Source organism: Antechinus flavipes, chromosome 1 (genome assembly GCF_016432865.1).
Source record: "Antechinus flavipes isolate AdamAnt ecotype Samford, QLD, Australia chromosome 1, AdamAnt_v2, whole genome shotgun sequence".
NCBI lineage: Eukaryota > Metazoa > Chordata > Mammalia > Dasyuromorphia > Dasyuridae > Antechinus > Antechinus flavipes.
In genome coordinates, this window is record NC_067398.1 from 507,945,357 (window position 1) to 507,960,111 (window position 14,755).

At 33.6% G+C, this 14,755-nt stretch overlaps 1 protein-coding gene and 1 long non-coding RNA gene across 3 annotated transcripts in view; one reads left to right on the forward strand and one right to left on the reverse strand.

Annotated features, from left to right (window-relative positions):
- Window positions 1-14,755, reverse strand: part of LOC127544027 (uncharacterized) — a 102,166-nt gene that overhangs the window by 66,365 nt on the left and 21,046 nt on the right. The window lies entirely within an intron of this gene.
- Window positions 1-14,755, forward strand: part of NDUFV2 (NADH:ubiquinone oxidoreductase core subunit V2) — a 32,297-nt gene that overhangs the window by 1,930 nt on the left and 15,612 nt on the right. Inside the window, exon 2 of the mRNA XM_051970467.1 lies at window positions 10,372-10,437. Within this exon, the coding sequence (XP_051826427.1) occupies window positions 10,372-10,437 (66 nt within the window). The remainder of the gene's footprint in view (window positions 1-10,371; window positions 10,438-14,755) is intronic.

A 14,755-nucleotide genomic window follows, 5' to 3' on the forward strand; every position in this document is an offset into this window, starting at 1 on the left:
AGAGTCATGTTGAGAGAGAAAATCGGAACAAAAGGGAAAAACCATGAGAAAAAAAGGTGAATATAGTATACTTCAATTTGCATACAGTCTCTGTAGTTCTTGTTTCACTTCAGCATCAATCTTTCCAGGCTTTTCTAAAGTCAACCTGTTCATCATTTCTTAAAGAAAGGATCTTAAAGATCCATTACTTTCATATACTGTAATAGTCAACCATTCCCAACCACTCATTTTGCAATTCTTTGCCACCATAAAAAAAAACTGTTCCAAATATTTTTGCACTTGTGGGTGGGTCCTTTTCCCTCTTTTATGATTTCTTTGGGATACAGACCCAATAGTGAGTGGTGCTACTAATCAAACACAGTTTTATAGCTTTTAGGACACAGTTCCGAACTGCTCTTCAAAATAGTTGGATCAGTTCACAATTCCAACAGTGCATTAGTTTGACAAACACTTTTTTAAAAATTGTATTAATTTTTTTAGCTTTTTATTTTCAAAATACATGCATAGTTCTGAACATCCATCCATGCAAAACCTTGTGTTCCAGATTTTTTTCTCCCTTCTCTCCCCCTTAGACAGAAAGTAATCCAATATATGTTAAACAAATGCAGTTCTTCTGTACATATTACTATAGTTACCACGCTTCACAAAAAAAAAAATCAAGTCAAAAAAAGAATAAGAAAGAAAACAAAAAGCAAGCAAACGACAACTAAAAAGGTGAAAATATTATGTTGTGATCCACATTCAGTTCCCATAATCTTTTCTCTGGATGCAGATAACTCTCTATCACAAGTCCATTGCAACTGGCCTGAATCCCCTCACTGTTGAAAAGAGCCATTTACAAACATTTTAAAAGCATCCACTATCTACAAGGAAAGTACTGTATTAGATGCCAGGAATATAAATAGAGAATCAGTAATACCTTGCCCTAAAAGAGCTTACATTCTGAAGGGGTACCTTAGGAAGGCAATAAATATATGTAAATATATAAAGTAGCTTCAAGAACAGTGCATTTTTAAAAGTAGGGGAAGGGGGCTCATACTCAAGGCTTTGTGTAGGAGGTGGCACCTAAAGTGAGCTTTAAAAGAATCCAGGGACTATCTTAAGACATAAGTGAAACATTCAAGACATGAGAGATTACATGTGCAAGGTATGGAGAGAATGTTATGTCACTAGCTGGCCAGTTTTGACTGAAATAGAATTTGTGAAGGTAAATAAATTTAAAAGTGGAGTTGGGTGAGAGATTGTGGCGGTCTTTAAATGTTAAACTGAGGATTTTCCATTCCATTGAAGTTTTTTGTTTATTTTTTGGTAGATGGTTTAACATGGTCAGATTTGTGTTTTAGAAATTTTAATTTGATGATTTTGTGGTTTGGGTGGGGATAAGGAACCATTGAGTAATCCAGATGAGAGTCATCCTGAATTAGCAAGATAGTTCTGTGAATAGAGGGGTGAGGATATGGTTAAGCCATATGGAGGTGATATCAAAGTTTGGGATGTAACTGCTTCTTGAAAGTTTAAGGAAGCGGAAGCGTTCAGAATGACTCCAGGTTTTGAAACTGAGTGGCTGAAGGATTGGTCTTATGATAGAAAAAAAAATGGAGAAGTTTGAAGGACAGAGAGGTTTCGGGAGAAAATTAATTTCATTTTTGGATATGTTGAGTTTGCAACACATGTGGGACATAAAGATGGAGATATCTTGCAAGTAATTGATAATACAGGACTAGAGTTTAAGGGAGAGATTAAGACTGATATAGAGATCTAAGAGGTTTCTACATAGAGATGATTATTAAACAAAAACTGAATATTACCTAATGAAATCATCAAAAGAGAAAATGTAGAGGAAAAGAGAAGAGAGCCCATACTTTATGGTAGTAGGAGACAAGTCTAACAGAGGAGATTGAGGAGCTTCAAGGCATGTAGGTAATAAAAGGATTGATAAGGATCAAGAGACTGTCCAGGAGTAGGAAGAGTTTGTTAAAGATAACTGAGAAAAGGGTTTTAGATTTAGTAGTTGAGATTTTTTTGGGTAATATTGGAGGGAGCGTTTTGGTTGTTTCAGAAGTCAGACCACAAGGTATTGAGAAGTGAATTAGAGAAAAGTATGGGGGGTGGGAGGAGGGAAGGGAGGAGGTTAGGAAAGGAAGAAGCAATGTAGCACAATAGTTTGTTGTACTAGCAGGATCAAGTGTTGGAGATTTCTGTATGCTTCTAATATTCAGGCTAGTTTTCTGGAGGATCTCGGGACCAGCCTTGATCTTAGTGGAGGAGTATAGGAGGCAGGAGAGCCACCAGGAGGATGATCAAAAATAGAATGTCTCATTTCCAGTCCTTATATGTGTAGAAGGTGGAGGATTGTGGAGTAGTGAGGATGAGAAAAGGATAGAGGTGGACATAGCAGGAGTTAGGATGAAAGGGCAAGAAATTTATAGAATTGCTAATAAGTAATGATAGGATTGGTCAACCATAGGATGAAGACTAGGAAAGGGGAGAGAAGGGAAATTAGAACAGGGATGATGGACAGGGAGCAGTGGAAGAACTAGAGGTCACAGTGAGGTTGAAAGTTAGGTGTAGGAAATGTGATGCAGAAGGAGATATTGCACCCTATGGGTTCAGGAAACGCATCTCTTCTTTTATAAAAGATGTATCTGAGGTTCACAGATCATGTAGTTATTGGTAGGTTTTGTGGTATAATGAGAAGAGGTTTATTTTTGGATTTAGGATCTGATTTTAAATTCTTGATTTGCTATTACTTATATTTTATCAACTTGCAGCAGATTTTGAGCAGGAAATAGCTTTATCAGATTTGTACTTTAGGAATACAACAGATAGGTGAATGAAGATGAATTGGAAAGGTAGCATAATGCAGTAGAGTGTCAGACTTGAAGTCTGGACAAGTCTTTTAATCCTTGAACTTCAGTTTCCTCATCTATAAAAATGGAGATAATAGCACCTACCTCAGGATTATTTTGAGAATCGAATGAGAATATGTCATGTGCTTTGTAAACCTTAGAGGCAATATTAGCATACTATTTTTATTATTATTAGAAATTCTCCTTCTCAGTCTCCTTTGCAGCATATTCTTCGAAGTCCTGTTTCCTAACCAAGGGTGTCTAAGTATCTGTCTCAGATCCTTTCCTCTGTATTACTACTTTTCTTGGTGATGTAATCAATTCTTATATATTCACTTAAGCCTTTATATGGCATTGAATCTCAGACCTACTTAGCTAATCCTGATTTCTCTCCTTACCTTTATTCTCACATCTCCAATTGCCTATTAATTTTCTCTGACTGTTTTATAGACAGACATCAGATTCAGTAGATGTCATCCCTGGCTCCTTAGTACTCTTAACTTTCATATCCAAATCTTATTGTTTCTACTTCTGTTATATTTCTCATATGGTTCCTTCTCTTCTGTGCCACTGCTACCATTCTGGTACTGGTTGTCCTCATCTTACATCAGGACTACAGAAATAGCCCACTGGTTAGTTTCCCTCCCTCAAATCTCTTCCCATTCCAGTTCATGTTACACTTCACTGTCAAATTGATCATCTTAAAACAAAAGTATGACCAGATCACTACTTATTCAATAAATTTCAATCATTTGTCACCTTGAGCATCAAATATAAAATCAGGACTGACCTTCAGAATCCTTCCTACCTTTCCAACTTTCTTGTTTTTTATTCAAATATAGCACTTCATTTCCTCACTTAGGACTTTTCAGCATTATTCCCCAAACCTGGAATTCTTTCTCTCTCCACTCTCATATACTAGCTTCCCTGACTTCATTTTCCAGCTAATCCCACCTTCTACAAAGTCTTTTTTTCTGATCTCCCTTAATGCTAGTGCTTAATTTTTCCCTCTGTGATTATCTCCAGATAGATGGATAGATTGATACACATATATCTCATCTATATATGTATATCTTGCTTGTACATTATTGTTATTCCCCCATTAAAACTAAGTTCTTTGAGAGCTGTATCTGTATTACCTTCATATTCCCAGTGCACATAGTAGGTGCTTGGTAAATGTTTATTGACTTTATTCAAGAAAGATGGTGGTGTGATCAACAGAAATAGAGAAATATCAGAAAAGGGTAGGTTTTGAGGGAAAAATAATGAGATTGAACATATTTTATCATGTCAAGTTTAGGATCTCTTCATGACCCAAAAAAAAAAAAAAACCCTTGTTAGTTTTTCTCCCTAAGTATAGAAGTACCTCAAAGAATAAGCTCTCATCTTAGACTAATATTGCTTACCTTAATTACATATTTTCTAGAACTAAGCATCTGAATGTGCTTGAAACAGACCAATTACTCATAAATGTTGAAAACCAATCAAGGTAATAACTGAAAAAGGTGGTACCATTTGGTGGCACCAAAGGTTGAGTGCTATACCTAGTTACTTTAAACAGTTTTATGTTTTTGTGGCAATCTTATAGGAGCTGTTTGGGGGTGGAGTGGGGGAGGGAGCGTAGATTTTCTATTTCATATAATGGTGAAAAGATGAGATTTTATGAATGAGTTATTTAAGGGAATGCAGTTTTGATATTCTCATGATTAGGGCTCAGGACTGGAATGTATAGGAGTTCTTTGTAAACACTTAGTATTTTTCTAACCTGATCAGTCTTGAATTTTATAATTTTTTAATCCTTGTTGATTTTTAAGTGTTTAAAAACCTTTCCCATTAAAATTCTATAGTGGTTCTGGATTCTAAAAAGATTTTGCAAGTTTGGGCAGATCCCACTAAATTGAAAAGGTTTCTGGTATGGTCCCATTAAAAACTAGCCTGGCTAAATTGAAAATACTAATCACAAAACAGATTGGCCATCAGGTGATAATTTATTTATCCCTTTATGGAAAGATCTTGTATTGGTGGAAGGAGTTCATACTTGGATGAAATCACAGGTCTTTTTTTGTAGGATTTTAAAAAAATAAATTGTAATGAAAATATAGTTAAACTACCATTAAAAATTGAAAACTAAGAATTTTCTATATAAAATATAAATGTTGTGACACTTGAAGGCATGGTGTTTATTGCTAAGAATTGGATGAAAAAGCAGTGTAGATCAAGAAGGTAAAAATAATACCTATACAACTGCTATTTCTACTTTTACTTTGTGTGCCTCTGTATAGTAAATTCCCAAAGTATTATTATTATTATATTAACGGCTATAGTAATAATTAATAATTGTTAATGGTCAATCTAGAAGACAATCATTAAAAGAGTGCATCAGATATTTTTTTTGGTTCTATTTAACATTTATCAGATTCGAATATAGCACATTTACCAAATTTGTAGATGACACAAAGCTAGGATGAAAGGATTAACAAGATCTTGACTTTCTAGATAGACCATTGGGCTGCAGATGAGATTTAATGTTATGTTTATATTTTGGTTAGAAAAAAAATTAGCTCTCCAAAAGTAAACTGGGAGAGGATAGCTATTATTTCATCTGATTATTTCATCTGGGGGATTTGGTGGAGTGCAAGTTCAGTACTAGTCAACAGTAATAGTGGAAAGAATGCTGGATTTGGAGTTAGAGAATTGGAATTCAATCAACTAGGTCATTTGCTTTCTACCTCTGTGACTGTTCAAGTCACTTAATCTTTACAAGTTTCATTTTCTCATTTGTAAAAAAAAATTGGAAACTGATGTTAAAGGTGTTTTCTAAGTTAAATCTATAATCCTAAATATGGAGTTAGTGAGAGGAACAACAGCAGTGTATAGATAGTTTCTTTAAGCAAGATAGCAGAAAAATAGTAACTCATAATGGTTTTTATTTTTAAAATATAAAATTTTTTATTTTATCATTTCTCTTAGTTTTGCTGTGAGGGAATATCAATCCTGAGAGAGAATAGTATATTCTTTAAAAAATATCTTGCTCCAAACTGTCCTGTACAGGATTCTAAAATTTTCTTTATTCCTTTTGAAGCAGCCTAATTGTTAAGAGTGGATAAGCTGGAATTGGAACCTATGTTATTACTTCTGTTTTTTCTCAGGACATGTTCTTACTAGGAAAATTATTTGGATTTTCTGTAAACATTTATACTTCTCTCATTTGGACCTTATTGAGTAAATTGTAAACATTTCATAGTTCAGTAGAAAAAACTTTATATACACTTGGAATCAACCCAGTTAGACTAAGCTTTTTTCTCCACCAAATGCCTACTACTTACTTCTAATTAGTATTAGAATCTTTTTTTTTTTTTTTTACCCACATGAGATGGAACTGAGACTGTCCATCAAACAATTCCATTCAAATACTTAAGATCTCAGTTTTCCCTTTACTTAGGATGCTTAAAATAAATTATTTCTTGCTAATCTAAAGTGGTTTTGACAATAAATGTGGTAACAGTGAACTGCTTTAGATGCTGAATGTAAATTTATAAGCAGCATTAGAAAGGCAGTTTGTGCCCATTTAAGTTTTATGAATTGAAAGGTACTGATTTTTGTCAGTTTTGTTTTAGTGTAGCATATTAGAAGGCTATGATTATTCCAATAAACTTCAAATGGAAAATGCCAGTTACATCCAGAGAGAGAACTATGAGCTAGAATGTGGATCAAAGCATAGTATTTTTTGAGGTTTTTTTCTTGTATTTTTCTTTCCTCGCACAATATGACAAATATGGAAATATGTTTAAAAGGCACTTATTTAACCTATATCAAATTGCTTCATGTCTTGGGGAAGGGCTAGGTAAGGAAAGGAGGGAGAAGAATTTAGAACACAAAGTATAAATGTTGAAACTGCCTTTATATATATATTTGGGGGAAAAAGAAAAAGAAAAAAAGGTTATAATAGTGTAATATCATTTTTTTAAAAAAAAATCAGGCAATGGCTGTTTACAATATGCTTAAAACATTTTTTTTTATTCCAGATGTGAACACCAAAAAACAAAAATGTTCTTTTTCACATACAAAGTAGATCAGATGAAAGTTATACATGAAAATAGAGTCTGTTGGTACACTGCATCTTTTCATAAGTATAAGGGCTGTAACTTAGTGTTGTCAGAATCAAATAATTTTAAGCATTGTTTTTCATTATTGTTAAAAATTTCCCTTTGGCTTTAACAGTGGAATTTGTTTGCTAATTTGCAAGCTTATTAAGAAGTTAATTTCTATTGTTTGGTAGTTTCATGTCCAACTCTTCATGACCCCATTTTGGATTTCTTGACAAAAGTATTGAAGTGACTTTGCCCATTTCCTTCTCTAGCTTGTTTTACAGATAAGGGAACTGAGGGAAACAGTTAAGGGACTTGTACAGGTCATACAGCTACTAAGTATCTGAAGCAAGTTTTGAAATCAGGTCTGCTGACTCCAAGTCTGGAGCTGTATCCACTGTGCCATCTAACTGCCCAATGATTAAAATTTTCTAAAGAAAGCTGATGTCATTCTTGGTAAGCTTAATTCTGTTCATCTGTGTCAAATTGATAGGATGTAAATCCAATGAACAAACCATATAACTCCAGAGCCAGTCCTTTACTGCAAATGATGGATTCTATTTAATATATATTCTTGATGGTGTGCATTAATGGAACAGCAGCATCAAATATAAATAGTAATTTTATGTACTCTCCCCTGTCAGGAATAGTATACTATTCAGGGAAGGCTCACTTATTCTTGGCTATCTATTAGAGAAACAGGAAGTATACTTTACTACTTCACTGGATCTGTAATCTCAATCAATAAATAAGTGGTGGGGGTGAAAAAGACAGTCCCTACCATAGAAAAGCTCACAGTCTAATGGGAAGATCTCATTATTTCATGTGGACCTACACATGTGGTAACATTAGAGAACTTAATAAGGAAGGAGCTGTTATCCAGTAGATTGTCTTAGCCAGAAGAATTTAAGATCCTTGCAGTTGTAAAACATCCTACACAAAAATGTGCGAATTCAGGAAAATTTCAATGGTCTGTTCTTTCTGTAAATTTGAAAAAATTGTGTTAGAATGTATCTAAAATAACAAGCCTAAGTTTAAAAAACTTTTTGCATTTGTCAGTTTAATTCAATCTCACAAAACATCTACTAAGTCACTACTATATAAGCAAGGAATTGTGCTTAGATAGCAGAGATACACAATCAAAAATAAAAAGTTCCTTTAGGGGCAGAGGCAGGAGCAGGGACAGGGTAAAACTATGTATTTATACAAGAAAGCAAATACAAAGTAACATTTTTGAAAGCCCATACTAATAGCTGGGATTATCAGAAAAGGCCTCGCATGTAAAAAGTGACTTGAACTGGGCCTTTAAGAGAGCCTGGGATTCCAAAAGACAAAGAGGTGAGAAGGAAGAGTATTCCACAATAGGAGACATATCTATGTACATATGTACATAAAGCAAAGGCCAGGTGGTAGGGAATGAAAAATTGTGTCCTGAAAACAGGTTTAAGTAGATTGTAAAGTATATAAAGATCAAATAAATAGAAAGGAACCACTATAGCTTTTTGAACAGGAAAAATTTTTTTCTAAATCCTTGTAATTGTTTGAATTTTTTTTCTTAGATCTGATCTTCAATTTCATTGGTATGAAAGGACTTTTTAGTGTATCCAGGAAAATCCCTGGATAAGTGCAGAAAATGTTTTGCAGATCCCTTACTCACTGAAAGGATGTGATTTTAGCCAAGATTACAAAGCTAAACTTGTCAAAGGGAGGACCCCATGTCTTCCTGACTACAGCTGACTTGCTATTGCAATGTTGCCTTTTTGGTTTGAATTTTTTTTCTAATTTTTATTATTTTCATCTCAACTTGTAAAAAACACAGAAAACAATATTTGTTTTCTTTAATATTTCTTGCTTTATGGGCTCTTTTGGGAAGTCCCTTTCTTGGTTAAAGTTTTCAACTTTCTGTTCAAAGCTGTGTCTTTTTTTTAGTGCTTAGCACAGTACCCAGCATTGATCTTTTCTTTTGTTTCATTTGTGACTAACTCTTCATGATCCATATAGAGTTTTCTTGGCAAAGATACTGAAGTAGTTTGCTGGTTTTTTTCTCTAGCTCATTTTTACAAATGAGGAAATGAGGCAAACAGTTTTGGTAAAAGGAGTCGCTCAGAGCCATACAACCTCTAAGGTCAAATTTGAGCACAATAATATAAGTCTTTCAGACTTGGGTCCTGGCACACTATCCACTGCACAATCAGCTGCCCCTGTGCATGGATAGGATTTCACTAAGTGTTTGTTGAACAAATTGATTCGTATATAAAGAGTCAGGTGGTAGTCCTACTGCAGGTAGTATTCGCGTTTACAATGAGATTTTTAATAGTATGGAGATTTTTTTTTTTAGCTATTCATTATGCTTTCATCTCCATACTCTACACTATCATTTTGTTTGACTTTATAAAGGTCCAGATTCTGTTAATGACAAGTTTGGTAGGATGAGAAAGAAAACACAGAAATTGGTGTGTGTGTGTGTGTGTGTGTGTGTGTGTGTGTGTGTGTGTGTGTGTGTGTGTGAGAGAGAGAGAGAGATCCAAAGACTGTTAAGACAAGTTAATACTAAAGAGATATAATCTGTCTTGTAAATCAGTATCTTCCCTTGTATCCTTTAGTCTTTTCAATTATCCTATGTTCATCTAAATACCAACCTACACCCTATTTCTTAGCTGAAAGTTTTTGGACCTAAGGAAAATCCTTTTTTTTTTTTTTCTTGATGATTGTTAATATTTGGATCCTCTCTACTTCTTTTTATCATCCTTGAGTTGCACAATCCTTGTCTGGTTGAAACCTGTGTCTGTTGCTATTAAAATTCATTGAATTTGAATTTACACAATACAACCTTTATGTGGCTCTATCTGTAAAGTTGAAGTTTGCTCATTAGTCTTTGTAGGTTACTGCAATTAAGAATCTTTGTTGCTAGGAGGCTTTTACTTCTCCCCAGCTGTAGAAATAACAATAGCCTCACTTCTTGGGCCCCAAGGGAACAAAGTAGAGGATAATCTATCTGATAGCTTCCAAAACAAATCATGATTTCAAACATCAATTAATGCCTTAGCTAATTTATAGGTACTTTTAGAAAAAGTTTAGAAAACCTTAGTTAATTGATTTTAAGGGCACCATAGTTGACACTGGCAAAATAATATCTATTTTATTATGGAATAGAGGCAATGACCTAAGCTTCATTATTTAATTGGGAGAAAATGGCCTTTAAATTGATAAGGAAAGTTACAAGTCCATTGACACTCTACAGGACAAGTTGTATTGGAAAAAGACTAGCAATTTCATTGTCTGATAAATGAGGAATTAAGACTAGATCATTGCTAAGGTATGAATTCAGCAGCCAATTTAAAATTATATGATTATACTGTTTCTAATCTGGTTCTGGGAAGAGTGTAAAATTGTGCCTAAGGCATGTAATTTACTAAACCTAATTTTATTTGCAGGGAAGGCAGATGAGATGCTTACACAAAACAGCTGTGCAAAATGGAGCTGGAGGAGCCTTATTTGTGGTAAGTTATTTCCTAGATTATTTCTTTTTTTAAAAAAAAATAATATTTCCCCAAATACATGCAAAGATAGTTTTCAACATTCACCTTTGCAAAATCTTGTGTTCCAAATTTTTCTTCCCTCTCTCCCACTTTCTTTCCTATCCAAGACAGCAAAGCAATCCTATATAAGTTAAACATGTACAATTCTTCTAAATGTATTTCCATATTTATCATGCTGCACAAGAAAAATCAGATCAAAAGTGGGAAAAAAACCAAAATAAAATAAAAAAAAAACCAAGCAAGCAAACAACAACAAAAGGTGAAAAACAACTGTTTTGATCTATTCAGTCTCTATAGTTCCCTCTCTGGATGCAAGATGGCACTTTCCATCACAAGTCTATTAGAATTGCCTTTAAACATCTAGTTGTGGAAAAAAAGCCAAGTCCGTCACAGTTGATTGTCACATAATCTTGTTACAGTATACAATGTTCTTCTTGGTTCTGCTCACTTACTTTGCATCAGTTCTTGTAAGTCTTTCCAGGCTTTTCTGAAATCAGCCTGTTCATCATTTCTTCTAGAACAATATTCTATTTCATTAATATATCATAATTTATTCAGACATTCTCCGACTAATGGGCATCCATTCAATTTCCAGTTCTTTGCCAGTACAAAAAGAGTTGTTATTTATTTTTTGCACATGTGAGTCCTTTGTCCTTTTTTAAGATTTCTTTGGGATAGAAGATCTGGTAGATTCATTGCTAGATCATAGGATATGCAGAGTTCCAGATTGCTCTCCAGAATGGATGGAGCATTTAGCAACTACACCAACAATATATTAGTGTCCAATTTTCTCACATCTCCCCCAACATTTATCATTATCTTTTCCCTTGACTGCTAAATGGCTCAGTAGATAGAGCACTGGCCCTGGAGTCAGTAGGACCTGAGTTCAAATGTGGTCTCAGATACTTAACAGTTCCTAGCTGTTGGGCAAATAACTTAATTCCAATTGCCTCACACACACACAAAAAAGTAAATATTTGAAAACTTGGGTCAGACTCATAGCTTTTATTGATCCGAGGTTTTTAGATACTCAGTGCATTGGTTTACACTGATAATTTATCCTTATTGGATTGGATGACTTTCTAAGACTTCTGGCTGTAGTTTACATTAACATTGGATTTGGTTCCCAAGGATAGACATGCTTTATTAATAAAGAGGTCTTTTGTCTTTCCATCATATTTGGGGCCCCTCTTCAAAATATTCCTGTTTATTATGCAAATTATTTTGCATTGATAAATTAGAAAGGAGCAAGGGCTTTAAATATCCATAAACCTATATATATATATATATACACGTGTGAATGAATATAAAACATACCACTGACCAATTACTTGAATTTGTAGGTCTCAATAGGGGTTGAAATTTTGAGGTCTCTTTTCCCAATATACATCATCAATTCAATTAAAAACATATAAACATATAGATTCAGATCCCTTCTGACTTTTCTCACTAACATTAATCACTCAGATACAAGAATAGAAAGGAAAAATCTAGCAACTCAGCTGAACATCATATGAAATAATAATTTCAAGTTAGAATTTAGTTCAGATATGCTCTAGACAAGGAATAGAATTATCAAGAGAATAAGTAATGAGTGATCTGTAGGGGAAAAGATTTTGGCATGGGATTGTCATACTGAAATAGTAACCATGTAACTTACATTAAAAAATATCAGTATACTTAAATATCTAAAGTTGTCAGACAAATTAAGATGACGAATATTAAGCTACTTGGACATCAGTTTCCTCATCTGTAAAATGAGCCAGTTGTCTAGAATATTTGTGAAGTCCCTTCTAGCTCTGTCTATTGCTACTGACATACATGCTATAGTCAGCCAGTTATTAGGTCATTGTGGTACATGGTGAAAAGAACTCTGTGGAATCCGGACAATTGTGTTACAATCCTGACTTTACTCTGTATCTCCCGGTTCAGAAAATGAGGTTAAACTAAACATGTCTGACATATCATCTGGCGCTTAACATTTTATGATTCAATGGTCAACGTCAGTATTCTGTTTGTAATTGCATCACAAAAGGGGGGAAAGAGTTGATTTTTTTTTTTAATGGTGGGAGAATAGAATAGCTTTCCATGACATTTACTTTTTTTTTTGTTTGTGTATTTATTTTAGTTAAAACTTTTTATTTTCAAAATATATACATGGATAATTTTCAACATTCACCCTTACAAAACCCTGGGTTCTATTTTTTTTCCTTTTTTTCTTTCTACTTCCTCCCCTGGTTGGCAAGTGATCCAATATATATTAAACATATGCAATTCCTTTATATATATTTCCACATACTATGCATGCTGCACAAGAAAAATCAAACCACAAAAGGGGGAAAAAATGAGAAAGAAAACAAAATGCAAGCAAACAACAAAAGTGTGAAAATACTATGTTATAATCTACATTCAGTTACCAATGCTCTCTCTCTGGGTGCAGATGGTTTTTTTTTTTTTTTTTTTCATCACAATACCATTGGAACTGGTCTGAATCATCTCATTGTTGAGGAGCGCCAATAACATTTTTGAAAAACTAAGAATCTATTCCAAAAAATCCCTAGGTTTCCTCATTCATTATAAAATTCTACCATCTATGAATTAATCTAAATGTTTTTTGAACCTTATCACTTTGCATAATTTCATAAATTTATTCATCACTATTTTAAATTAATGTAGCAGGTACTAATTTATGTCTCAAATGCTATTTTTACCCATCAAGGATACAAAGGTTGTTGATGCTCATATACAGGAAAATTTTATATTAGTACTAGATGTGCTTTATAATTCAAACATTTTGAAGGCCCTATTTTTTCTTCATAATCTAGCTTCTTAAATTGTGTGCCATGACCTCATATCTTAATAAATCTTATTATTAATAAATGTTTGATTTGCAAACCTATTTTATATACCTATGTACCTGGGATCATGTAAAAATTTCTTGGGTAAAAAGAGAGTGTGGAGAAAGTGTAAATAAATTTTGTTCTATAAGATAGTTTTATTTGTTTAACCTAAGATGAAGTCTCAAAATTTTAAGGGAATATTCATATTGGTTCTGAAATTTGATAGAAATAAAACCCATGCTTACTTATCTTATCCATGTTATTTGTAATTTAATAGATTGATAAAATCATATTTTTTCCATATTTCTAGAATGGATCCTAATTTTTCCATCAGTCTTAAGGAATCCCTTACATCCTAATTAAATCCCAATTTGCCATTGTTACTGCTGTACAAACTAATGGAAATATACTAAAACTAGGAGATTAGCTGTCATGTTCAACTATAGTTAACTGTATTGTGTTCAAAAATATTAATTCAACAAATATTTGTTGAATATAGAGTTGTACTTGATATTCTGTGTGTTGGAGAAAAGGGAAAATTATTACAGACATGATTCTTGCCTTCATGCCACTTAGTTTAGTAAGAAAATAAGAATTTTGTGAAATAAGAAAGAAGTTAAGTAATGATTGGAGTGTTCTGTGGATTTAAATAAATGTCTAATTTAAGGATAGTAATGATCTTTTTGAAAGTTCCACTTAGCTATTTTAATGTGGCGATGACCCGGGGTTCTCAAAGGTAATGCTAGTGGAGCATATGGTCTGACATGTTCTGCATGCGTGCTTTGAGTTTTATTGTCCAAAGAATAAAACTACCTTAGTTTAGAAAGGCTCATAAGTAGAAGCTTGGTCACTTAAGTGATTGGCACTTTTAAAATTTTTGGCCATGGCAATTCATTTGTTAAGGTAAGAAGCATTTGAGTTGGTGAATTTTGGATTTTGGAAAAACCCAGCTTAGTTGGTGTGTAAGAGCTGATTTTTAAAACATTGTTGCTTCAACAAGGACTTTTAAAGTTATCAAACTGTTCATACCCTTTGATCCAGCAGTGTTACTACTGGGCTTATATTCCAAATAGATCTTAAAGAAGGGAAAGGGACCTGTATATGCAAAAATGTTTGTGGCAGCCCTTTTTGTAGTGGCCAGAAACTGGAAACTGAGTGTTTGCCTATCAATTGGAGAATGGCTGAACAAATTGTGGCATATGAATTTTATGGATATTACTATTCTGTAAGAAATGACCAGCAGGATGATTTCAGAAAGGCCTGGAGAGACTTAGATGAACTGATGTTGAGTGAGATGAGCAGAACCAGGAGATCATTATATACTTCAACAACAATACTACTATATGATGATCAATTCTGATGGATATGACCTTCTTCAAAAATGAGATGAAACAAAACAGCTCCAATAGAACAGTAATGAATAGAACCAGCTACACCCA